Genomic DNA, 16016 nt, shown 5'->3' on the forward strand with positions numbered 1-16016 from the left:
TATCTCTCTCTCTCTCCATTTACTTTTCCATGTTGAGTGTTTGTGCAGTTTATGGTCTTGGCCAAAAAGTTGAATCAGATCATGTTATTGAGAAAAAGCATTGAAAACATTAGTTGTTTTTAGAGTATTGCATGTGCTTCAATTGGAGTTTGATTGTGAATTGCTTTAATGAGATTAGGAAGCAATTGTCAGGGCTCATTACTTGAATATTAAGTGCAAGTCATTCATGGCTTGCAGATAAAGGGCCATGCTTATTTATAAGTGAAGTTGAATGTAATTAATTGTAAGGTAAGTCAAAATGCAACTACCTATTATTTTAATTACATTTTGTTATATATATATATATATATATATATATATATTATTTGTATCTGTTCATATACCAGCATGAGTTGTTTCTGGGACTTCACAATTGTTAGGAGACGAGAATAAAAATGGATTATGATAGTTTTCTATAGCTTGAAAAACTGTCTGTATATATATTTTTTATTTTTTATTTTCCCATCCAAGTGACTTTAAGTACATGCTCACCACGAAGCTCCACCTAAAGAATATCATACCCTGTCATTGACACATTAGACAGTGAATTTACTATATATATATATATGTGTGTGTGTGTGTATCAGTTTAGAAATCATTATGTGTGATTTAATCCAACAACTTGCAATTTGGAGAGTTGACCTGACATCACTTAAACCACTCTAAACTGGTTTTTATTTTCACAAAGAGTTGACAGACCATAATTTAATTTGATTTACACTTTTGTTCTTCATTTTCATAATCTGTAGAACAGACAAAATGGATGACAGAAGTACCTTATCACATCATTAACATTTATCTAGATTAGTCTATGGGACATCTCTCTCATGGGTGAGGACTGAACCCACTAATCCAGTGTCAACATGTAAGCTACCAAATGTTTTAAAGTAAAGTTGATGGGTGTTTAGTTGGAATTAAACATCAATGACTAATCACCCATCGTTTTATGTATTTATTTTTACGAAAGATTTGATTAGAAAAACAAAATATTAAAATTTTTGGAATTATTAAATGATATTATTAGTTAATTTTAATAAATTTGTGAAAATTCACCACTTTGATAACCATTGATAGCGCGTGGTGTAGTGTCGGATGTTGAGGGGCGGGATTACCGCAGTGCGCGTGAAAGCGCATGGAAGAGTGGGATTACCATTTGAGGTGCATGATGGTACAGTCACGAAATTGATCCGACATGTTAACGAGGCATCTCGTTAAACAGCGAGGTTTGCCTAGACCGGACTTCTCTAAACGAGGCATCCCGAAGGAAGACTTAAACAACGAGACTTCCCTGGACGGGGCATATGAAGATCTTGGAGTGCGGAAGCTTGTTGTTGGTTGACTACTGCCCATGATAAACTGGTAGATTGTTTATATGAGTATGCCATCCACAATAAACTGGTAGATTGTTTCACCTAACCTTTATTCGAGATAGATATTGTGTTAGAAATAAAGAGAGAGTACATAACTGTGTATTGTATGAATGTGTAAAATATAAAAATAGATAGGGATTTATATAGGAGGTAAACCTAAACTCTATACGGTAAACTTAAACTTTATATGATAAACATATACATATAAAATATATTCTAAAAATACATAATAAAAATATATTCTATAATATATTGAAAGGAAGGGAAATAAATGTTTGCTTGGTTTTAATTTTGGTCCCTTGTGTGTCAATAATGTTATTGGAGGAAAGGGACAAATGCAAGAGATCCCCACCCATCTTTGCCTTCCATCCACTTTTAGAAGGAAGGAATAGAAGGAAATATTCTTCCTTTGATCCTTTTTCCGTAGAAATTATATTCCTCTCTCTCATTTTTCTTTCTCTTTTACTAAAATGCAAATGCTATTATTGTGTGCCAAGAGCGAGGAGTTGGAAGAAAGGTACTCATGCAACTTAATTTGTAACACACACATCCACACATATATTAATATATATATATATTCTAAACTAGTTAATAGCCCATCTTTCTTCAATTATTTGAACAAGAAAAGTCAAGGACATTCTTTTTCGTGTAAAAGCAATTTCAATATGCCATGGTCATTTTAGGATATGAAAAATGACATAACAGAAGTCCCACCTTTCTTATACTTGTAGCATAGATATTTAATATGAAAAATGACATAACAATATATTTTTATTTCATGTTTTTAAATATAATATAATAAACTCAAAAGAATCAAATACAATTCATGTAGTGGATGGAATAAATATTCAAAATTTGTAAATCATTCATAAATCCAAAGCGATTACCGGATGTGTTGATTTTTCGTTATCAAAAAAGAAAAAAAAAGAAAAAGAAAGAAAGGAATAAAATTATTATTTACTTTCTTCTCTCTTAGAATTAGTCAAACATTTTTCCAAAATATAAAATATAAAAAAATCTTGTGGTCGATGAATTGTTACATGCCTCATTTGTCAATGGCATTCAAGGTCATGGGCCTCATGTCATGAAGAAATCTGTTCACATTTATTTAATCATTTGGGTCATTACCAATTTCAATCGACCCCTTCAATTGCCTAATCGTAACTCGCCACGTGTCCATCAACCTAGGTCAAAAAATAAAAAAATGTCAAGCGCATTCATAGCAAGCTGTGAAACACGCACCATCGTTCAGCATTCAATAATTACCATCCACGTGGCAGATAAATGAAATTTGATTGTAAAGTGTTTTCACGCGCTCGTAGATTCGCGTGTTCTTTTTTATTTTTTATTTTTTATTTTTATCTATCCACAAAGTAGCCTATATATAATATATGTAATATATATATAATTCGTCTCTGTTCCTTCTCCCACCTCCTTGGTACCCACTGGAACCAGTAGTCTCTCTCTCTAAATACTCTCTCTTTCTCTCTCTTAAAGCTCTTGTTAGAGTTCTTTTACTCTCGATATTACGCTCTCTCTATATAATACCGTTTAAACCGGTCTATCTATCTATTGCAGCAATCATACTTTTTCATTTTTCTCACTTTATTGCCCTCCTTTTTGACTCTTTTTTTCACTCTCTCTCTAGGGTTCTGATTCAACACAATCCTATTATTTATCTCTCTCTCTCTCCCTCTCTCTCTTTCTCTCTCTAGAAATGACAACTTCTGTGAAGAACAGCTTCTTGCCCCCTGGCCTGGTTTCGAATCTCCAGGAAGTTCTGCTCAGCAGAAAGGGGGGCGAAGAGGAGCAATCGAAGAACACTGATGATGATCCCAACCAATCCTCTTCTACTCCTTCTCCTTCTGATAGTGTTGATGAGCCCAATTCGGATAAAGACAGTTCAAAGCCTGTTGTTTTGGTCACAAATGGTGACGGGATCGACTCACCTGGGCTCACTCATCTCGTCGATGCTCTGGTTCGTGAAGGCCTCTACAATGTCCATGTCTGCGCTCCGCAATCGTGGGTTATCTGTAAATTTTGATTCTTTTTTCTGTTCCATATGATTTATGTATGTGTATATATATATATATATATATATATATTTGTATAGTTTGTTCTGCTAATTTTTTCATGTGGGTATGATTATTTTTCAGTGTGTGACTGGTTAGTGGTCTATATTTGGTGTTTGATACTCCTAATTTTGTCATTTGGGTATTAGATTCATTTTTTGTTTATGATTTTGTGAATTTTGTGGCTTTGTTGATATGTCGGTGGATTGATTGGTTTAGGGATAAATCAGTGTCTAGTCACGCAATGACACTCCGAGAAACAGTTGCAGTGAATTCAGCTGAAATTAATGGTGCAACAGCTTATGAAGTTTCTGGTATGATTGTATTTCCATCTTATTCGTGTTCAGTCTTCCATTACTGCAGTGTTGCAACCAATCATTAATTCGGATTTTTCTAGTTATTGAGCATAGGATTAAAGTGAGGTGCTTCTATAAATTGGCTTATAAGATTGCATAATTTGATGCAAGCTTTGCACTTTATGCATGGGTTTGATCTTATTAGGCTTTGCTGTCGGCTCTTTCATTCAGGGACTCCTGCAGATTGTGTGTCATTAGCATTATCGGGTGCATTATTTTCTTGGTCAAAGCCTCTGCTGGTATGTTTTTGTATGCTCTTATTAATGAGATTTGATGAATATGTTACTGATTATCTGAGGATTTAAATTTTGATCTGACATTCAGGTAATCAGTGGAATTAACAGAGGTTCAAGTTGTGGCCATCACATGTAAGTATTTTGCATGTGGTTTTATAACAATCTAATTAGCTAGATCTCCCTGCTTTACTTTGGTTAATATTTTTCTGCTGGGATTCCATTTCAAAGCAGTTTTTAGTTATGAAGTTCCTCATCTTTATGTTTGTTGAATCGGTGGACGTGTGTCTAGTCTGTGAATGTGTGTCTGGGGTTGGGTTTGATCATTTCTGCATTTATTTTGCCCCGGTTTGAAGGTTTGATTATGATTATTTTTCTTAAATTGAGAATCCCCCAGGTTTTACTCAGGTGTTGTGGCTGGAGCTAGAGAGGCATTGATTTGTGGTGTACCATCTATATCAATATCACTGAACTGGTGTGTGACTGTCCCTCGCTTAATGATATTTCTTCGTGTTTTCTTACAGTTGTTGATATTTGTTATGCATTGGTATCAACGTCTACAGGAAGAAGGATGAAAGCCAGGAAAGTGATTTCAAGGATGCTGTTAACGTCTGTTTACCATTACTAAACGCTGCCATTAGAGATATAGAGAAGGGAATTTTCCCCCAAAATTGCTTACTGAATATAGAAGTTCCAACATCTCCTTTTACAAACAAGGTTTGTGTCTTCAAGTATTCAATTGAGGATATTGGTTGTTTGAATGAAATTCATGTGATACAATGATTAAATAAAATGTTATTAATTTTTGCTTATATAATCTCCCTCCTTTAAGAGTTTTTTTTCTTTCGTTCTTTGCAGTCATCGTTACTTCCACATTTATAACTCGTTGGGTATTTCTTTTGTTCGTGAAGCTAAAAGGAATTTTTTTATTTATTGTTTTATCTACTAAGAATTCTTTTTCACTGTTGATTGAATAGGATGGTCTTCTTTGCTTTCTATTTTTGTTTCTTTTTCTGGAGGCTCTGGAACCTCTTAAGTTGTCTCATTGTCAGCTTGCAATTTTAGCTCTCAGGGAAAAGTGTCTTGGATCTTTTATGAATTCACTAGTGTACATGTTTGTGGTGGAGAAATGGGGTTAAATGCATGAGAATTTGGCAGAACCACTTTTTTGCTACTCATTTTTGCAATTAGCTGACTACATGTTGAGATGAGGATCATCTACAATTTTCACTTTCAATAATATTTAAATAACATTATTTCTCATTGAATTTGAGCTTTTGCCTTCTTTTCGGGTCGCTAACCGACTTAAAATGGGTTACTTAAGCCAGTGTGTGGTTATCATCATAGAAATTATGAAGAACTTTTTAACTGTCTTAACTATAATATGATTTTTTGTCATTTATTGAGGATTTGGTTATTGGACATTTCTCATTGTTGCAAAAGTATGTGTAAAGATTTCTAGAGGGACCTTGTCTTGAAGAGAAATTATAAAATTATTTAAGGAGAATATGGTAGAACTCCCGTCAACGGATATATAATTTGTCTCTGCAAACTGGTCTTTTGAGCTCTACCAATCTCTGATGTTTTTACTATTTTTTCGGGACACTTTTTAGCCATGAGGTTATTATAGAAATAAGGTTGGTCATGTTGACAACAATCCTACAGGTATGATGCCCCATGCTTCCAATAAGATAGGGAGTGCCCTTGTGTTGCCAGTGGAGAACCTTTAAGTCAAATCAATGACCTAGAATTATGAAAATTTATGATATTATCCCAAGGCATGTGGCTGAATAGCAAAAAAGATTCACGTAGCCTACCTCATTGAGTTTGTGTTTTTCTTACAATTGGTCTAGAAGATTGCTTGTGATGATGCTGATCTTGATTGGTCTTTTGACTTGGAAGAATTAGGAATTAAGGTTTCATATAAATGAATTGTATAAGGTCAATATTCTATATATATGCAAAACTTGGAAAGCATATTTTTATTAACCATAAGTACTTTATTTTGTATGCTAACCTGAAAATAAATATGTGATGAAGTTTGTTTGTTTCTTTTTTCCCCTAGTTTATGATGAAGTTTATTGTTGGTGGATTATACAGAATTAAGCTATTAATAAATTGATGCTTAAGTTTCTCTTAGAGATCAACCAAGTTCTGCTCATGACAATCACTTTGAAGGAAGTGACTATGGAGTCCGGTTTGGAATTCTGTAGACAAGCCAAATTACAAAGTTCAACAAACCATGAGTTAATCCTTTCTTTTCATAATTGAAATCAATGAAACTCACGTAGAGCTTTATAACCACTAAAAACTCCATATGAAAATGCTTCGCTTGATTTGTCTTTCATGACCAAGTTATATCTTGGTCTGACTTTGGTTCGTGAGGTGTAGTAATTGAGATATTTTAAGATGCCGAGTCCTTCTAAATCTAGTTGTGACCCAAAATAGTCTGGATCCATTTGTTGATGTGAATTATGGCCTATTCATAGAAGTGAACAAAGTTGTAACTGCACCCTCTATGATGAATAGAAGTGGGTGTACATTGCTCGTTCACTGGTTCAAATTTAATAGTTATGTTAATGTTACTTAGGAGAGTTGGTGGACTTCAGTACTTTAACTGCAGAATGCCACTTCAATCTTTGCCATGAGAATGCATTGCTTGCACATGGCATTGAATGAGTGGCAATGGTATAGATTTCTTTCACTTTGCTTATGCTACCCGTTCCTCTGACTTGGCAAAACATATTGTTTGTCACTTTTTATGGCTTCTGATATTTCCTTTTCTTTCAGGATATAATTTTCTTCTTAGGAACATTTTTGAAATGATATGCTTCAGGCACATCTTTTTATAATCTATATTTATATCTTGTCTTACAGGGCTTCAAATTAACTAAGCAAAGTCTGTGGAGATCCACACCAAACTGGCAAGCCATTTCTGCCGGCAGGAATGCATCTGCTGGACGCTTCATGTCCAATCAGCAAAGCCTTGGTATGCAGCTTGCACAGCTCAGTCGAGATGCCTCTGCTGCAGTGAGTAGCCACTAAATTTTCGTAACTTATTTTTCTTGTCTTGGGTATAATAGTGATCTTTTGTGTGTGGATTGCAATTTTTTTTTTACTATTTTTGTTTTTCTCAGGGTGCAGCTCGCCGTTTGACAACACAGAGAAAGAAAATTGAGGTTGTTGAATCAGTGGGAGTTGCAGGGAAATCTGATTCCAACCGGTCAGTGAAGTACTTCCGACTAGAGGTAAGAAAAGTTTGATCAGTAGGGCTGCGTTTGGAAGCAGCTTAAGAAGTGTTTCTCAACTACTGATTTCTGGTGAAATTTTTCCGAGTATTTATAGAAATGAGGAAGCTTACCGTCATAACACTAAATCTCTAGGAATTTAAGTTTTTCTATTTTATATTTTTGGGTAAATAGGAATTTAAGTTTGTTGGATAACTTCAATTACTAAAATGGTCTTCCTTAACATCATGTACATGCTTCTTATAAGAAAACAGAGAAGTTCTTTGAAACTGTTTTAAACTTGTAATAATTTAATAAATAAGGATTAATAAATTTATGGAAATTCTATGTAGAAGTTCAAAGAAAATGAAATTAATACATTTTCTGTTAATGCTGCTTCCAGATGCACCCAAAAACTTTTATTTTTAGGTTTGATATATGTCCTATAAATTGCAGTTTTTCATGTCCTATAAATTGAGTTTATAGTAATCCTGCATGCCATTGCTGTTCTGGTCTCTTTCGTTTTCTACGAATGGTCTTTGTTTTTCTTATGAAGGAATTGTGATTGCAGTTTCTGGACGAGGCGCGGGAAGATGTTGCTGAAGATCTAGATTTCAGAGCGCTTGAAAATGGATTTGTAAGTATTTTATCTACTTTCCTTGGTTTATGGCGCCTCCTTTAGATTACATAGAAATGAAGTGGTTTTCATCCAATTTTTATAGGGCTCATTCAAGTTACTTCAATGGTCTGTTGTGTTTTCTGTATCATCTCAGAAGTAAGAAGCTTTCCCAGAAATGGGATATAGGTTTTGCTTTAGGATTAAGTAATATGGCACCATTCAGAATTTCAGTTTTAATTATTATTGATCATTTGACGGTGATGGCTTGCATGTATTGTAAGGCCTTATTGTCGGTGATAAATTTTTACAAATATCCATGCTCATGAAGTAATGATATACATGGATGGCATAGTATACCCTAGCTTTTGAATGAGTAAACTGGAAGCCTGGAGTCCTGTCCAAATCACCTATATATCAAATGGAATTTTTTTTTTGAATGGGATTGCATCTTAAATATAGAAATTACTTCATTTTATGGAAATTGGCAAGACACTAGTTCAAAATGTTTCGCAAAACACAAGAAAACACTCACTTGACATACTCTGGCTGTGAAAAAGGAAAAGGTTTTCATTTTCATTTGGTTTCTAAACCCCCCTAATTCTCTCCCTGATGGCTGATTCTTTTATTTTGATTTGGAACAGGTTGCAATAACTCCATTCTCTCTTTCTCCACATTTAGAGTCAGACACTCAAACAGCTGCTTCAGATTGGATATCTGCAGCACTCCAAGCGGAACAACAATCATCAACATGATGAAACAAAAATCGTGTACATTAGGAGTTGCAGTATGTTGTTTAATATCAATTCAACATTATGTCAGTTCTTTCTTGTGCTGTCCCTTTCATTAATTTTCTTATCGTCTTCTTCTCCCATCTACATTCTTCCATCTTTTACCTTTGTTGTGGAGCAAACGCTCCCCACGTTAGTTTGTATGTTTGGCATGTTGTAAAATGGCAGCCTGTCCCTGTTTCTTCATTGCTGCCAAAATTCTCCGGGATGGGTTGTTTTGTATCTTTCTTTTTTCCCCCCTTTTCTCTCTTTTTGGCATTTTCCAAATGTTGGATGTGTTGGGTGGTTGTTTATTGTAGTTTGTTCAGTGTAACTTGAAATGGGCAGGTTAGAATTGTTGGTTGTAGTATTATATTTTGTTTTTACAGTTGTGTTTGTTTGGAAGCAATATCAAGGAAGAACGAATGACTCACAAGTTATGATGACTTGCAAATTGTGGTTGGATTTTGCTTGGAGATTGAATTGGGATAACATGATATGTGTGTGAACCACTTTACTTTTATGTGCCGGTGTTTCAAAAAATTAAAACCAAATGTATATCATCCATTATCCTGAAAACTGAACCGATATAACTCTCGACACACACACACACACACACACACACACATCATGTCTAGACATATCTATAACCATTAAAAATGGCTTGCCATCCTAATCCGAATGGAGTTTTGGTGCTTCTTTGGTAAATGGGTGTCTCTGATTTTGCTGTTCCTGACAATTTCTGTCCTTATATCATTGTATGTGTTCACGTGTCTCCATTGATGGGTTGATCTTAATTTCTGCAACACAAGTTTTAGTTATAGAATGTGTGTGTGGGCTTTCTTTATGTATAGGGTAAATTATACAGGGACCTCCCTTGTAGTTTGAAAAATTAATCACACCTTCCATAAAAATGAAACTAATTTATACCGACCTCCTTTTTTAGTGACGGACCGTCAAATGCACTATCAGATTTATCTAATTTATTAAAATGCTCTCAAATTATTTTGGTAAATGATTATAGTACCATTTATACATGTGACTGAGAGGGGATGGACGAAGAGTAATATGAGAATTTTAATTTATTCAGTACATGACATTAGTAAAATTCGTCATTAACTTCCATTGACTATAACAAAAGAAGGTTAGTATAAATAAGTTTCATTTTAGGAAAGGTCCAAATATTTTTTCAAACTATAAGAAAGATACAGTAAATCTTAGAAGAAGTCCATTTAATTTGTATATAGATTAGACCTCTTGCTGGTAATAAAAATCCATTGGGTCATCTGAGAAACTCACTTTTTTTTTTTGCAAGTGCAAGACAAAAAAACACACACCCACATAATTAGCTATGTCAGAGTTGTTCAGTGATTTGGGGGTTGATTCTTTGAATTTCGAATTATGTCAGATTTGTTCAAGCTAATTGGTTTGAATTTGTTCGAATCATGTCAGAGCAATGCCATATCCAAAAAAAAAAAAAAACAAAGGTTTGTAGGATTTTTGTAAATCTGCATAATCTTTTCAGAATAATTTTATTGATTTGTCCTATGTGCTTTGTCTTCTAATCGGCATAACATAATAACATGGAAATGAAATCAAATGATAATGTCTTTTCAATGTTTTTTCTTTTCTTTTGAGAGCGGGATCCGTATACGGACATTGAATTTGGTGAATTAGGTGTTGGATCAGGTCATGGAACAATGTACGTCTTTTCAATATTTCAGAAATATCAAAGCACAACCAAATTTCAATTATGAAAGTCACAAATGACCATTGAAAAACTATGCATATATATAATATATAGCTCTTTGTTCATGCTCCTTAAGTTTTACCATTCTCTCTGTGAACGATTTGTTCCCAATATGGGCTTTAAGGGCCTTTAAAGCATTGTTAGGAAACACGGACAGACTATATAGAGGCCGGAAGCCGGCAGATAAGAAAGCAAAATATTGGGTATACGTTGGTACTGATAATACAGTACCTCTGACTTTGACTCCGACTCCGACTCCGACTAATGATGAGTAATTATTTTTAATAAGTTAACAGCATATAGATTGATAGAGTACTACATTGTCAGTGCTCTCGTAATACGCAATATTATAAAGGACAAGTTGTTGCAGATACAATTAAGCAGGTTGAGGTATAATAAAACTGTTTAGAGACATATATTTGCTACAATAATTTTTATTTATTTTTTGTGTGGAAGTTAAAGCACACGCCCGTCCATTATATACAAGAATGTTGCACAATGCAGTTAAATAGAAAATAAAGAACATATTGTCTTGGCAAAGAACCAAATGAATCATTTATTGGGTTAAGTTCAAGTTTCCCTTAATACGGAGTATAATTGGTCAAAGAGTCAAAATCTATTGATCAAGTCAAAATCCACAAGTGCAAGTCTATCCAAGAATACATGGCAAAATCTAAAGATTCAAACTTTTCATGTAAAATTTGATATATTCATATTCAAATTCAAATTTGTTTGCAAACAAAGAGAGAGAAGTATCTATTGATTTTTTAAATTTAGAGCAATCAACATTTGACTTATAATCACTCTACAACTTCAAACACACTTCCTACTCTAAAACTCATTTAACACTTGAAGTCTTTGAACACGAAGAACAAGAAGCATGTCACACAAGTGTCGTTCTTTTTTGGAGACCTTCAACACTCAAAGATTCTGAAGACGAAGAACAAGAAGCATGCTATATTAGTGTCGGTTTTCTTTGAAGTTTTTAACCCCACCATTCGAGATGAAGCTCCATTGGCCCTCAATCGAAAATCTAGTTACACCTTTTTCAATCTGAAATATTTGAAGAAAACTTATCAGAACCGGTTCAAGATCAAGCTTTTGAAGCTCTTGTACCATATATCAAGAATATTGAATCAATTCTTAATTGTACAACAAATCAATCAAAGAGAATTGTACATCTTTTCTAAAATTAGTAATGTTAGAATGAATGGACAACTGTATATATATTTTTTATTTGTATGAACTGTACATAAAGATCTTATTTATAGGCGAGATTTAGGGGTAGGTGAGTGCTGCACAAGTAGGTTTATACAAGGAAATTAAGTAGGTGAATGCTATATAAGGCGTAGTTTAGTGTGCAAGAAACCCTAGGTGCACGTAGTTGGATAAGGATATTATAATACTTTGTATAATCTAATAGTCCCTCTCAAACTCAATGTGAGTTATATGAAACCAACTTGAGTTTAGAGACAACATCATGAAAGCAACTTTGGGAGAAATGTCATGTTGTTTCCGATAGGGTTTCAATGGTCTGAGGCTGTTTTTTCGAGTGATATATTTTGAACCTCAAAAATGACCTCTGAAAGACCTGTTCAAGTGAGTAGTAGTGTTTGAACACCATGTGTGGAGTGATAGCACTGTTGGTGGAGCGTGGTGTTTGTGAGGGAAAAAGAAATGGTTTCTTTGCAGAATTTTTACGATTGATCACCACTGGGTATGGGGCTGATGGTGCCATCCCGGAGGTGACAAAGATGGACATATAAGACTATAAGTAATGGATGGAGAAGACTAACAGTTATCGACTCGCTTTAATACTATGTTAGAATAAATGAAAAACTATATATATTGTATTGTTTATTTTCATGAACAGTACATAAAGATGCCATAATAGGCAAGGGTTAGGAGTAGGTAAATGTTGCTCAAGCAAATAGATGATTAATGCGATACAAGGTAGTAATGTAGTGTACAACAAACCCTAGGTGGTAGGCAAGGATACTTTAGTACTTTGTATAATCTAGCAAATAAAATTAAATATTTGTTAATCATTTTTGTTTCTAGATTTTCAGACTCTAAATTTGTAAGTACGCATAATTTCGTAGACGTTTTAATTAGGATATCTTCTAAACCTCCAAATATTCAATCATCAACATTCTTATCTTAATTCCATATGAATAGAGTAGTGAATTTTCTTTTTCATTCTTTTTTATTATAAGTCATCTCACCTATTATATTTAACTTTTTAAAATCATTTATAATAATTCCATTCCTTATTAATTTTGATCACCTCAGTGTTCTTATCTTCTATGCAAACTAGTCATTCCGACTATGTATCATAACATTCTTATCTCCGCTACATGAATGGAATATTTTTACTTCTTTTTTAAAGCCAACATTTTGCTTCATATAAAATAGTTGGTCCAATTATTACAATTTTCTCTTTTCTTTTTTCACATCAAATACCACTAGCCTGTTACCATTCCACATACTGATCCATTCTCAACTAATTGGTTAGGAACCACTATGTATGAAATGGAGTGACATATCAAATCAAAGTACTTCATGTTTATTTATATATTTGTTAAATTGAAATCTTTTTTTTTTTTTTTTTTCCATGAATAATCCCATATTATGTTTATTACCATGGATGCTATGTTTGGTTTGGCAGGAAATGACTATTAATAGTTGCTTCCTTGGCACCAAATAAGATAGATATATGTTCATTGGTATTTGATATATTGTATTTCTCAGGTTTTCCAATTTTTGTTTCAAAAGAAATGAAATTACATAGAGAAGGTTAGCATTTTAAGCATGAGGCTTGGACCATTTTGAATAGTGGCATGCTATATGTATATGTTCACATTTTCATAATACCGAGATGACTTGATCATATAACCTTGTCATTAGGAGACTTATACATCTGATAAAGTTAGAACAAAAGAAGAACCAATCTTGTTTGGTATGGTGAAATATCTACATTTATTGTCAATATATACTAATATTAGTCTATTACCTACCAAACATGGACTCAATATCTGATTGCTTAAAATAATCATATGGAAACTTTTTCTATTTAGCTGAATTTCTATATGCCTACCAATTATCACACCTAAGTACCCCACTTAATTAGAGAAACATGCTAACTCATTAAACTTTTTTGAAGCATTAGGGTTTCTATTTCCCTAAATCAGGCATCACAACTCTTAATATTGTTCTTTAGGCCAGACTGGTGTAGATACTTGGTTACTGATTTCTGCTTAATGTATTTTAGTAAACATATACTTGGAATTAAAGTAACTTATGAGAGACATGTCTTTAAGTCTACCTAAAGAACATGTATGTGGTTGTAATATTAGTATCATAAAAAGAAGTGTTGGTTCTTTATGTTGAAACTAAATGAAATCATTTTGATAACAGATATCATTGTATTTTGAAGCAATTGAAAGAAAAGGAGAGGTGAGGACAATCATATAATTTTTTTCTTTTTCTTTGAAGGGTGTATATAATTCCTAATATTAGACCACACGATGAAATGGTTCGCGTGTCAATATCAAAATTTTGAGCATTTTTTTATAGAATATCTCCAATTTGTTAAAGTTTGACTTCCCTTCACTGCAAGGCTACGTGATCAGAATAGGATCAATTTCCATGTGAGATCATGCAACTCATTGAGGCAAGAAATCAAGATGGCCATGAAAAGCTGTAAAGTTATTTGGAATCAATTGATGGGATTTTGAAGTGAAATAGCTTTCTTCAATTCACCTGAGTAATTGAAGGAGATTTTATCTCATGGTTGGTTGCCATGAAGAGAAGGAAGGCAATGTGGGGAAAGGTGGGGTCTATAGATACACATTTTATGATTGTCTACACTTTTCCTTTGATTCATCTTCAGGATAACTCATGTGGTCATCATGTCTATGATTTTTGTAGCTATGGTTGATTACTATGGACACATAATTTGCAGCTACCAATATACCTCTCAAATGGGAAAAAAAAAATATACCTCTCAAATGGAAAGACACTGTTTTTAAATGTTTTATATTGGCATTTTTGGTATGTTATACAATGTATTACTCATGCTTTCAATATGTCAATTAAAAAATGCCTTGTTTTTTTTAAATGCGTTTCATGATCCATGTATGTGGAAAGAGCCATGACAGAAAGTTCGACAGTCAAACAAATCCGAGGCTGATGTCATTATGATGTCAAGAATCATAATGACGTCTCCATTCACGTAAATCAGTCGGAGTTGTGCCACTTTCAGACTCTAAATCATTATTTATGTGGAAATAGCTCATCCCCTAGGCATAAGGAAATGTTTTTTCAGTTCCTTTGTCTGCATTTTCTTTTCCTAGTTGTTAAATGTTATGCAATTGAAGCTCATAAGGAGATGGGAATAGGGTAATAATTTGTGATTTACATTAAAAACACTAGGCTGTCCGTCTCTAGCTTTTTTGGACATATTGTGCAATGATTAGAAGGGCATGATGTAACCTTTATTTCATAAGAGAACAACTAAAAATTGATTCTAAAATTTGACTGAAAATGACCCATACCAAAGCCTATCTTCACTCAAGAGAAGAAAGAGAATTGCATAGCCATTCTCTCTTTTTTCCTTTCCATTGATTCCTCTATAAGTTGGGAAACAAACAAAAGTCACCCCACAGGCACTGTACTCTGATGGCTTAGCAAATAAAGCAAAAGAGTCTGTTGTTATTAATTGAAGCATGTGCAAAGTGCAACAGTAAGACAAAGAATGTTGTTTGGTCCTCAGCTTTTTCTTCCATCACAAGCATTCCAAGCTCTCACATTTTTCTTTCTGAAGCAAGGAAAATATGCAAATCCTAGATTATTAGCTATCTTTTTTAACCACAATAAAGGCGTAGCTTTTTGGTTGTTTAACCTTGAAAATTGCAATCTATCATAATCTCTGGGTAAGTATCTTGAAATATTTGCATTTTTAGTCACATCCAATTCAGAATATATATATTTAGTGGATGTCTTGGCTTTTTACTGCACATTTTAAATAATGCGTTCTTATAACTCTATTATTAAGGACTTTTTGTTGCATAACAAACAAAAGGAAAATGAGAAAAAAGAAATTTCACAATTTCTGAATTAATTATTCTGTCATATTCAGAATTATGTCAGATTAGATTTTTAGAAAAACAGCAAAAAAAAAAAAAAAGCACAAGGATGTTTTGTGTTTTTTTTTTTTTTTTGAATGGTAAGGATGTTTTGTGTTGATTTTACAAAAGAGGTGGCCCCCTTGGGCAAAAAGAAAGAATTTTTGGAGTTGATTCAAAATTTGCAAGCCTATACGTGCCAAAACAGGCTTCTGTAAGTTTATGTGGCTGAAGAAATCCTAGAACTTGTTGCCGTTTCTATAAGGTCTTAACTACTTTATAAATTTGAGGTAAAGGGTAAAAAAACTCCTTAAATTTTTTTTTTTTTGCAAAAAAAACTTTTGAACTAAATTTTTTTAAAAATTATTACTCTTTTACTAATTCAGTACTCCTGAACACAACATAAATAAAATTCACAAACTCCCACTAGTTCCACAAAGATAATGTGCACCAAAAG

At 33.5% G+C, this 16016-nt stretch overlaps 1 protein-coding gene across 1 annotated transcript; it reads left to right on the forward strand.

Moving 5' to 3' along the window:
• Positions 1–2816: 2816 nt before the first annotated feature.
• Positions 2817–9123, forward strand: LOC132282975 (uncharacterized). The gene is made up of 10 exons (XM_059784827.1): positions 2817–3431; positions 3701–3795; positions 4009–4076; positions 4162–4205; positions 4468–4545; positions 4634–4787; positions 6948–7100; positions 7208–7318; positions 7869–7934; positions 8558–9123. Exons 1-10 carry the CDS (start codon positions 3127–3129, stop codon positions 8666–8668), a joined length of 1185 nt encoding a protein of 394 aa, XP_059640810.1. The 5' UTR covers positions 2817–3126; the 3' UTR covers positions 8669–9123.
• The last annotated feature ends 6893 nt before the right edge of the window (positions 9124–16016 follow it).

This window comes from Cornus florida, unplaced genomic scaffold (genome assembly GCF_030987335.1).
Source record: "Cornus florida cultivar Cherokee Brave unplaced genomic scaffold, ASM3098733v1 CherokeeBrave_3.0.0_Hap2_Chr11, whole genome shotgun sequence".
NCBI lineage: Eukaryota > Viridiplantae > Streptophyta > Magnoliopsida > Cornales > Cornaceae > Cornus > Cornus florida.

What these genes read in the sequence shown, in the direction of transcription:
- LOC132282975 (XM_059784827.1), top strand. Translation starts at nt 3,127, where the DNA reads ATGACAACTTCTGTGAAGAACAGCTTCTTGCCCCCTGGCCTGGTTTCG. An exon ending in AACAGCTTATGAAGTTTCTG is followed by an intron (nt 3,796 to 4,008) that starts GTATGATTGTAT and finishes TCTTTCATTCAG; the next exon opens with GGACTCCTGCAGATTGTGTG. An exon ending in ATATCAATATCACTGAACTG is followed by an intron (nt 4,546 to 4,633) that starts GTGTGTGACTGT and finishes CAACGTCTACAG; the next exon opens with GAAGAAGGATGAAAGCCAGG.